General features: G+C 44.2%; 1 protein-coding gene across 1 annotated transcript; it reads left to right on the top strand.

Moving 5' to 3' along the window:
* Nucleotides 1-6,507: 6,507 nt before the first annotated feature.
* On the top strand, nucleotides 6,508-7,308 carry LOC133891892 (MFP1 attachment factor 1-like). Its single transcript, XM_062332596.1, has one exon. It carries the CDS (start codon nucleotides 6,603-6,605, stop codon nucleotides 7,095-7,097), a length of 495 nt encoding a protein of 164 aa, XP_062188580.1. The 5' UTR covers nucleotides 6,508-6,602; the 3' UTR covers nucleotides 7,098-7,308.
* Nucleotides 7,309-11,166: the final 3,858 nt, after the last annotated feature.

Raw genomic sequence — 11,166 nt, 5'->3', positions numbered from 1 at the left:
TGGGTCTGTTGCATGGAGCAGTGGGCAACTAGGACCATGTGACAACGTCATAGTCCAATGTGCCTCTAAAGAAGTTCCTCACGAGGTCGAACAGGGGGTTCGACCCAGGCTCATCCTCCTAACTCGGGTAAGACGACTGCGATGGTGCTACTGTCGTCGATGCATGATCATTAGAGGGGCCTGTGAACGGATGAATGTATTAGATACGGTAAATGTAAAAATGAATGTATTAGTAAAAATGCAATGTTGTACCTGTATGGTATGCAAGGGCAGTTGTAGACGACCAAACCTGAGTACCGAAGTAGGGTGCAAACGGTGGAGGTGCAGATGAAGACGTCCCGACTTCATCACCATACTAACCTATAGAAGGATGATTATATTAGATATACTATTGAATATATTGAATACGACAATATAGTGACGCCCATTACCTGACAGGCCTACATACAATGAAAGTGTTGGTGATGGCCATGGTCTAGGTTCTCAACACTGATAAATGTATAGGTGCACCTAATATAATTTATGAAATTAATGCATCAGTAACAAAAGGATATCGCTAAATGTCATGCGTATGAAAAATGCATACCTGTTGTTACCGGCCCTGAAGGCCATGGTCCAGGTGCCAGTGTGAATGCCGGTCCCAGTGGAAGTCGTTGCACATCAGACCTCCTAGACGACTCTGCGTGGACCCCACTGGACCTGGAAGGAGCACTGGCGACATCTGCAGTGGATCGGCATGAGGTAAGCTTCAGGGACCGAGCGATCTTATCAAAAACCTGCTTCACAAATCCAGCTATATCCACTGCACTAAGTTGAATCCCTTACTTGAGGCATCTCATGGCTGCAACCAAGTTCCTATGGATATCGTATATGATATCGGCCTGTTGAAACAAACATAAAATGAAAATTTCAGTTCATAGCGGTTCATATGGGATTATATGATGACAAAAAGATACGTTAATTAAACATAGCGCTAATACATCATCCTCGTCCCAGTGGCCTGAGTAGGCCTCCGTAATTGAAGCGACGTGCAACCGGATATTACCTAGGGTGTAGGTGACCCGTGTACGTGTACGCAAGATATACCACCGTAGGTACTTCTTGAAGCCTGGTTCAGTGAAATGACGAGGCTCCTCGATGACATACTCAAGGGCATGGGCCCACGCCGAAACGTATGGTGCTAAGCGATCTTACCATAGGTTGTCACCCGGTTGGCCCTTACGTGTATACCTGCAAGTTAACCACGTTAGATAGACAAAAAATGAGATTAAGCATGTTATGAATTATGTATTTGATTTTAGTTACTTGTAAACATGGGGTGGAACCATGCTAACGTTGATGAGGAAGAATGCTTGGAAGCATCTAAAGTGCCTCATCAAGCGGTGGGGTAAGTACTCCTTGACGTAGATGTCAAAGACGAGCAGCTTCTTTGTAATCTAGTAGTCCTCGTCACGGCTACACAACGGAGACAGACCGAAAGACGCACAGTCTTGTATCATCAAGTGGATGTAGGGGGTCCAGACCACATCATTTGGACGCAGATGGTCGAACTGTGACCTAAAAAGCTCGTACGCGTTGTGGGCCTGCTCGTGTGCCTAGTGCGGTTGTGGAGAAAAATAGTAAGAAACCTGACTTAAAACATGTGGCAAATAAAGCAGAGCTATGTTTCTTACGTACCCGACGTCGACACCACAATGAGCCCATGGTGGGATCATCCTTCTCAGGTTCCCCATACCATTCCTCGGGGTACGGGAAGTGGTCCATAACGGGCCGATCGACCGCGAACCACTCATACGACCACAACTGTAGTAGGAGTGAACACCCAACAGAAGTGGGTAGTGGCTCCTTCTTCGTGCACGCATCGAATAAGGCTTGATATGTCACCGCCAGGATAGTGGAGACCCAGCTGAACTGGGGGACATTATTGGGCTCCACATCTACGATCCCCCTCACGTATAGAAGAAGGGTCCTCGACACCAGGTGGCTTTGGTTGCTGGTGAACATAACCCAGCCGAACAACCAAAGCAGGTAGGCCTCCAAGTGCCTCGCGATCGAGTACACACCGGCTTCCAGGTGGATGTATGCAGGCTTGAAGTAATGCAAATTATGATGAGTAAAATATCTTTAAAACTGTAAAGTAAATGGAAAGGTAAATTGCAAGGTAACTGGAACTGAAGGATCCACTTCTTTGTGGGCCCTCGCAGATCGGACAGGAACTTGGGCACATAGGTGGGTGCATCGTCCATCCGTTGAACTGGGGTGAACCGCGCCAGCATGACGTTCATCCAGTCTGCATACATATCGACAACTCCAACGGCGGCTCCAGCGCAAGGTAAACCTAACAGGTATGCTATGTTCTGCAATGTCGGAGCCATATCGCTGTAGGTGAGGTGGAAAGTGTGGATCATGCCTCCACCAGTCGACCAGTGCAGCGATCAACGAGCGGTCGAAATAGAATCGTCTCGCAGCTGCCTTAGGGTTTTCTGTCACTCAGGCCTCCACCAAACGACACAACGGTAGGAGTCCAGATGTTGTCAACCTGTACCATTTGGAATATTAACTAAATGTAGGACATGTAATAAATAAATAATCAGGAACATATGTAGCTAACTCATGATATATCGGTGCTTCCAACGATCGTCGATCATAAGTAACTCCCTAGGTCCACGTGGTCGGAAAAACTCCTAACTTTGTCTGGTGAACGGCAGACAAGAAGCTACGTTGCTTCTTGTCCACTCCAGGGTCAAGAAGCTCAGGAGTCGGTGGGTGCACCTTCTCTGCATTGAAACCAAATTTAAATAGTCTATATTATACATATAGACACAGTTACATGAACAACATATAATATACAGGTACACACAGTTACATTAACATATTACAATATACAGGTACACAATCAAATAGAAATGTAAGGTCTAAATACAATATACATAGGTAAGGCGATCAGCTTACAAATATAAAATCGAGATACGCTGAACACATTCACACTTGACCGACGTTATGACCCCATGTACACTTTAGGTGCATTTTTTTGGATATTTTTTGTATGTGTGATCATTTCATCGCACCTGCTGCATCGCTTCACCCTTGGACCTTCCTCGGATTCATCCATATCATTTTGAATCCGTTGAGTTTGTCGACATCCCGGTGTGTAATTCATCTCCTCTTTGTCTACCACGTACATTCGTGCGGGACCTGGATCACCTGTAAACGTGTCAACAATGTTGTAGTCATAAAGCTCATGATTCCATATTTTCAATATCCGATCCTTCATAAAGTAGCGTGTAACATATTATCGGGGCAACATATTGGACTCATCACATGCAGCTATGACGTGTGTACATAGCCTGTGTACCAATTATGGCTTCTGGCATGTACAGATGCATGTTCTATTCCTAAGTATGCACTTTTGCATATGGCGCTCACGTCTGTCACCCATACGACCCTTATTCCGGCACAAGACACTGAACTTGTGCTCTGCAGTTCCCTCCTGATTTGCGCGGTGCATATGTGCCTTCTTTGTGGTCTTTTCCATGTAGTCACATATCATCGATTCATACAACATACATTTATCTGCTATTGCCTTTGAAGCACATGCGTAGCGATCAATGAAATATCTGCAAGTTTCATACAAAATGCCTTCAATAATTCCAACAAGTGGGAGGGACCTCATACCTCACATAACCCAGTTGTAGATCTCAGCAAGATTTGTTATCATTATCTCATACCTTGACCCTCCAGTGTCGTACATCAATGCCCATTTCTCTCTTGGCTCATTTTGTATCCACTGCGAAAAGTTCCTAACAGCTCCTGACCTCCTTACTATCTGGGGAGTATCTGTTAGAATGGGTCCAAGAGCAACCGGCTCATCTCCAGTGTCTGCTACCTCAGTTGTATGTTTTGTGTTTAGTTTGTCTAGTCTTGCCTATAGTGCGTTGAACTTTCTCTGCTAGTTTTGGCTACACAATTTCTTGAAAAGATTCATCAAGTCCTTGTTTTTTAATTGTTTGTAAAAGTTTGCATCCATATGCCTTATGCACCACCTGCTCTTCAAGTCGGGCCACTTTGCTTTTACACGCTGTCGAACACTGGCGTATTGCGTATTCAAAAAATTCTGTAACAGTCCTGCATATCTATCATGAATCAAACATACATCAAGTCGGTCCAAAATAATAACATGCTTGACCCGCTCAAGGAACCAATACCAGTTGCCCCCATTCTTGCTCTCTACGAAGGAAAACTCGAGTGGCATGACTTGGTTGTTCCCGTATACCCCAATTGCAGATAATATCTATCCTTTATACTTTCCTGTGAGGAATGTCCTGTCCAAGTAAATGATGGGTCGACAGTGTCTAAATGACTTGATGGTTGCTGCAAATGCAAAGAAAGCACACTGCAATACTCGCTTTCCAGGCCTCTCATTCGAGAGGTAATGCTTAATATCAAAGTAACTTCCAGGGTTTCTCGCACATATTGTGGCTAGTTGACGTGATAAGTTGTCATATGAATCATTGTATGTCCCAGACTTCATCTCAATAGCCTTCTATTCGTCCGCCATGCATTGACGTAGTTTATCGTGCACTAGAACATTTCCTCAATAGTACGTATTATTGAATGTGGCTCAAACTTTAGGTTGTCATAACCTCTCCATACATAACAATAGCAGCAAAAGCAGATAACAGATTCCTATGGGACAACTTTATTTTTTCAAAAGTGATAGTTATGCTCCATAGCTATTGAGCTTTCTCAGTGGTCAACCCACTTCCCCTTGAATGCGTGTACCCGCCACGGACAATGAGACACCAAACACTTGACGTCGTACTCTCTTTTGCTTAACTTCACAACCTTAAACTTCCTCCGAAGAGACAACGTCAAAAATTTCACTGCATCAATAACAACCTCCTTTGTAGAATACATAACACCCTATGACACCTCGTTCTCATGATATTCCCACAGTGTCCGATGACCCTCGCTGATCACTAGCTCAAAAATTCCTGATTCCTCCACTCTGCAGGAATAGGAATATTTTCCTCCTCGTCGGATGAATCATCATTGGCAATAGCTTTCTTAAGCTCCTGTTACTGCATCTCCATCTCTTCAATTATGCTAGAGATGTGCTCCCCCTCATCGGCTACACCCTTCAGTTACATCTCCTGCACATCCCCAACATCTTGCTCGTCCCCCACAGTTGCCGAGTGTGCTTCATCCACCATTGTCTAACTTGTTCTTGCTACTGCTTCTCTAGCATTTTTTCTGTTGGATCCTTCTGGTACGTCTCAGCTAATAGCACAAGAGAGATCACGTTCACATCCTATATCTACGTACCACCTCCAAGTAGATGTTGTGTTAATCAGGACGAGCTCCCCGAAGTACCCCTGAGTAGCACGACTTAACACAACTCTCAGCTTAAGCTCGTATTGCTGGGGATTCAGTTGAAACTAGCTTGGCACATCAACTACTTACACATGCCCACTATGGTCTTCTCATTCCCTTAATGACATGCTGAAATCCAGAGAGATCTACACTGATAGAATCATAACCAATATGATTTTCACCATAATATATCTGAAAATATAGTTTATTGAACATCCCTAGAAATATTTGAAAATATGTCCAACTTTAATACCGAAAAACTATATTTCTGATTATTGAAACTCTGACAAAATTATCGAAACCGATGATCAACTAACAATATATTTAGTTTACTAAAATAAATAATGCTCTAAAAAATAACCAATTTAAACTAATTAAACCCTCATATGCTTAATACAATCTCTAATTATCAATAATTATTACCTATATTACTATTTTGTAAAATTTAGATAATCGAAACTACCATACTCTAAATACAACTATAATCTAATGGCTATCCTAACTATTACCATGTTGAAATAGATCTTTACATTATACTATAAAATATAGAAAAACTTCATTTTCTGATTACTTTGCTAAACCCTAGGTCTCATATAATATAACTAATATTATGTCTCTAAACTCTGGATCTATATTTTATACTAATAAAAACATAAGTCTAGAAAAATTACCAGAAACTGAGATCCTTAATCCACAGATAAAAAACAGTAGGACTTCGCCGTGCTACCTCCCTCTCCTCTCACCCCCTCTTTCTTTTTCTAGATTTAAATGCCTATTTTAACTGGTTTTTAATAGTGTGTTGGGTGGGAAAGAGGCGCATAGGGGTAACCTCTCCTGAGAGGGCAGCAAGAGCTATAACTGCTCTTTCAGAGGGCGTTAGGGGCTAGTGAGTTTGGTACGGACCCTAATAGTCATCTCAGAGGGCATTAAGGGAAGTGTGGGGTCTAACCATTCTTTCAAAGGATACTAAGAGATGCTCTGTGCTATCGTGACATACTAATTGGTATATAAAAAGATCATTTTTTTAAGAACGGTAGATAACTATTTATCCTAGTCTTATCATCGTGATCTATTTATTTATATATTAATGTTAAGAAATATAAAAATAAAAAAACTCTCAAAAAGGAAACCCCACCGGACAAAACCAAACCCAGCCTGCAAGTCTCCAATCCCAAACGGCTCGACGCCACAGATCTCCCTCTTTCTCTCTCTAGGTCTCTCCCCCAGCCATGGCGGAGGACGCCCCCATCGCCGCCGCCGTGGGCAGCCAGCCCGCGCCTCCCGAGGGATCCGCCGACGCCCCGCCGGCTGCCGGCGCGAAGGTCGCGGAGGCGCTGCTGCCGTCGCTCAGCATCTGGCCGCCGTCGCAGCGCACGCGCGACGCCGTCGTGCGCCGCCTCGTGCAGACGCTGGCGGCGCCCAGCGTCCTATCCCAGCGCTACGGCGCCATCCCGGAGCCTGACGCCGAGTGCGCCGCCACCGCCGTCGAGGCCGAGGCCTTCGCCGCCGCCTCCGAGTCCGCCGCCGGTGCGTCCCCGGCCTCCGTCGAAGAGGGGATCGAGGTCCTCCAGGCGTACTCCAAGGAGGTCAGCCGCCGCCTCCTCGAGCTCGCCAAGTCCCGGGCCGCCGCCGCGGCAGCCCCCGCCGAGGCCAGCGCGCAGGAGCCGGAGGAGTCGGTGGCCACCGCTCCGCCTCCCGCCGAAGCTGCCGCTTCCGAGGAGTAAGGCGTTGGCCCCGCGCTTAGATCCATCGAGCATTGCTATTATTTTGGCATTTCGTTGGAATATTATTCATGGTTCCATCTGCTGATGGGTAGTAGTATCTATATCTACTAGAGATGCGTGAGATGAGGAACTGATGTTTGTTTCGTGAACTTGGTATGCTGCTATAATGTTAAGTTATAAACGGTGCATCCTTGCCATTTCATAGGTATAAGTTGTGCATGCATGTTTGCATCAGCACATCTGTTCTGGACTTCAGGTTGCGCCGCGATTAACACTCTAGAATGTTTGTATGTTAGTGCTTAGAGTCTGTTCGTTTTCCCATGTTGATGTAGGGAATATACTTGAACTGTGTTAGTTCTTGAGCTTGGGAGGGGTCCTTTTTCTTGACGATAAATAATGCATGTTTGCTTGACTTTTTGAGTTATAAAATCGAACTCATCAAGGTCGATTTTGCATAGGCACAATTCTAGAGGACTTTCGTTTGATCATCTAATACATGTTAATCACCTGTAGTTATTGGACATGATGCTTGCGGGGTTATAAGTCTACTGTGTGATCTAAGACGCAGAAAGCATTCAGTAATCAACATGTCAACGAAAAGTTCCAAATTGCAAGGGCAGAAGTTGATAGTTACATCTGTATAATTGAAGATTTGAAGTTCTCATGTAATTTTAGTCTTTAGAGTCTAATTGAATAATCCCATATTCAGAGTACTCTGTGAAACAACAACCGCAAAACTTCAATTCTATAGATGTAACTATTGGCCTCAATAACACGTACTTCACTCTGGTTCGTCATTTGTACTGGTGTAGATATCCACAATCCAGAGTACATATTTACATCTGTATAATTGAAGATTTGGAGTTAAAAAGGCAGTTCTGATTGGTCACACGTCACTAGATGAAAACTGCAGGTAGCCAAATACACCTTTCAGTTTGTTGAACATTATTTGTTCGCACCTGTACCTTATGGTGATTCTGAATTGTGGAATTTACAATCAGCAAAATCAGTATGTCATCTCACTCAAGTTAATGTGAAGAAATGGTTAAGTTGTTTATATTAAAAATAGTACTAATTTTGCAGGTCTGAATGTCTGATTGATTGATAATTGTTTCAGTGACAGCGTAAAATGTCCACTTGCATGTATTAGAGATTTGAGTCAAATCACCTGAAATTATAAATAGTTCTCTGCTTGTAGGGTATCCCCTTTTCCTGATATTCTGATATCCTTCAAAGCTGTTGACTTTCGTGTATGAATAGATGCTGGGATGAGGACCTTTCCTTTTCTTGCCCCTGCATACCTGGTGTTATGTCGTATTCATGCAGAGCAATTGAATGGTAAAAGTTCAGAAAGGAGAAAAAGGGCAAAGAGTCCTATGGAAGTTGTTTAAACCTTTGCTTCACACTAACATTCGCCTGTATGCTTGCAAAACACATATTCAATCACATCGGCGCTTCAGTACCCAATCCTTTCTTTTTGTTTTTTTAGGTGTTGATCAACTAGGTTTTACAGTTGCAATTAGTAGGTAGATCTTGAATATTTTTACTTGGTTAAATTTTGTGTCGAATAGCACGCTTTAGGTCCAAGGCAGTCTTTTCCCACTTATGATTCGATGCTGTTTCAAGTTTGGACTGTGAGATGAAGTGAATCAAAGCGATAGTATGGTTGCAAGTAAGAATGTTGTGTTGGTTTGGGTCATATAAGTTACAACTTGAGAATGTTGTGTTTGTTTAGGCCATTTAAAGTTGCAAATCGTGAGTTGCGAGCTAAAAGCCGCAAAGGAGGGTGCCATATTAGTTGAAGTAGCAACTTGTTGACATACAAGCACAATGTTAACGTTACTTGCACAATGGTGTGACCTGATCCATTTCATATCCTACTACTGATCTACCATCGTGTTGTATTATACCGGTAGGCGTACAATGTCTTTCCGTAACCATTGAGATAATACAGTTGCCATTTCTGTAACTATGCCGGTAATGCACCCAAAAGGCCAAAAGAACTTTGTTTTGTTCAATTGATTGTTTTTTGCTTTGAACCTGCGTTTTTTTTAGGTAAAAGAAAGAATTAAAACGCGAATTTAGCGGATACTATGATAGCACCGATCTCGGCAAGATATGAAGTTTCTGAGGAATGAAAAAAACGATCCACTTCTTTTTTTTATTTTAGACTAAATTCTTTTGTTCCTCAATGCCAAGCTACACATTGCATAATGGCACTTATCAAGTAGAAAGGTAGGGGAGCAAATGGGATTAAAGATCTCAGTAGTCCTAGGATGACAATCCAACCCATATGTTTGGGTATCCGTGGGTACTTTGCCTGACAAGTATGGGTATGAGTTTAATTTTTTACTCATGGGTACTGTTGGTCGGGTAATCGCGAAGCATCGGGTCGAGCACCGATTTTGTACGGGTTTTGTAGTATGTCTACAGGTACCTATGAATATACTTGATATGCTATATTGGCTCAGCCCAGTCCATTGTTAACCCCAACTCAACTTAATGATCTCAAGTTTCCTTGATTAAACTACACCCATCCTCACCTCGCTACTATCGCTCGCCCGCACCCCTCCACTAGCCAACCGTCGCTTGCTCGTGCCCTACCACCGTCACCCACCCTCGTCCCGCCCTAGCCTGTCGTTGTCGTCGTCACCCACCCGTGTTTCGCCCCTAGCCAGCAGCTGCCGTTGCATAGCGTAGATCCATTCGCAGTTAAATATTTGCGGGCGACCCAATGGGTTTTGGTACCCAACGGGTATGGTACAAACATTTGCCCATTACCTTTCATGGGTGTGAGTCAAGTAAGACGATTCTGGTGACACGTTAGATACGTATCTAAAGATGTCCAAATGAGCCGTGCAATATGGACCGACCCGAGGTACTACACTGTTGGTATGGCCCAAGCACGGCCCGGTCTGAGCTTAGATGGACCAGGCCGGGCCGGCACAGCATGAGACCTCGGGCCGTGCCTGGGTCGAGCGCGCGGCATGGCAGGCCGGCATGGCCTGACCCAGATCTTTCGGGCCGGCACGGCACGACCCGGGCACGCGACGACCCAGGAGGCACGGTCAGCCCAGCACAGCATGACCCAGCAATAATAATAAAGCTCTTTTTTATTTTCTATAATTTTTTTGATTTTTTGGAATTTTGTAGCTATTATTTTTTACTTTTTTCTATTTTCGGAGTGCTGCCGGGCCGAGCATGCCTCCACCGTGCCGTCCAGGCCCGTCGTGCCGACCGTGCCGTGGGTCGGCCCGGCACGACATGGTGAAAGATGGGCTGTGTCGTGGGCTGAGGACGCGGCACGCGGGCTGGCACGGCACGGCCCGTTACAGTAGTCGGGCCTATCGGGCCGTGTCGAGATGGGCCTGTGCCAGGTCGGCCTGAGTGGCCCATTTAGTCATCTCTGTACGCATCTGCTTCGCTCGTCCCCAACCTGACCTATTATCAATTCTATCCCTGTCCCTATGGCTACTTGGAGCATCCATGAAGTCTGAACTGTTCCATTACAATATACATTCACATTGTTTTCTTTCCTCGAGGAACTTAGTGCAATAGGCAGATGTATACACACACTCACATTATTACACTCACACAACATACTGAAGATTGGATATGTGAATTTTGGAGATTGACGAAGCCACTGTATACGCTTTGTTAGTGACAAGTACATTATCTACCACTGAAACAAATTTCTATATAAAAAACAAACCTAAAATTTAATCCCTAATGAATAGAGAGAATAACCACGTCTACTAAGCTAAAAATTGTTTTAACGATATCCATTCACCTTGATTCTCCAAATCAAACACACCTTAAATCTCTCAATCATTCACCTTGATTCTCCAAACCAAACACAACTTGATTCTCCAAACCAAACACACCTTAAATCTCTCAATACACAACCTAAATCTTTCAATATTCCACGAAGTAGTTTGGCTTGTTTCGTCTTCTGGCCTTCAACCTGAAGTATTTGACAGCTGGCATAGTCTTAAACTGGGACGGCCGAAGGAAAGCTTGACCCACGTGTGCGAAGGCTATTGGCGAGGTGCTCTCCTCTCATCATCAC

This window comes from Phragmites australis, chromosome 15, assembly GCF_958298935.1.
Source record: "Phragmites australis chromosome 15, lpPhrAust1.1, whole genome shotgun sequence".
NCBI lineage: Eukaryota > Viridiplantae > Streptophyta > Magnoliopsida > Poales > Poaceae > Phragmites > Phragmites australis.
The sequence above is the reverse complement of the archived record's forward strand: the minus strand, read 5'-3'. Positions and strand labels throughout refer to the sequence as shown.

Excerpts from the sequence above, each read along its gene's own strand:
- LOC133891892 (XM_062332596.1), top strand. The coding sequence starts at position 6,603 with ATGGCGGAGGACGCCCCCATCGCCGCCGCCGTGGGCAGCCAGCCCGCG.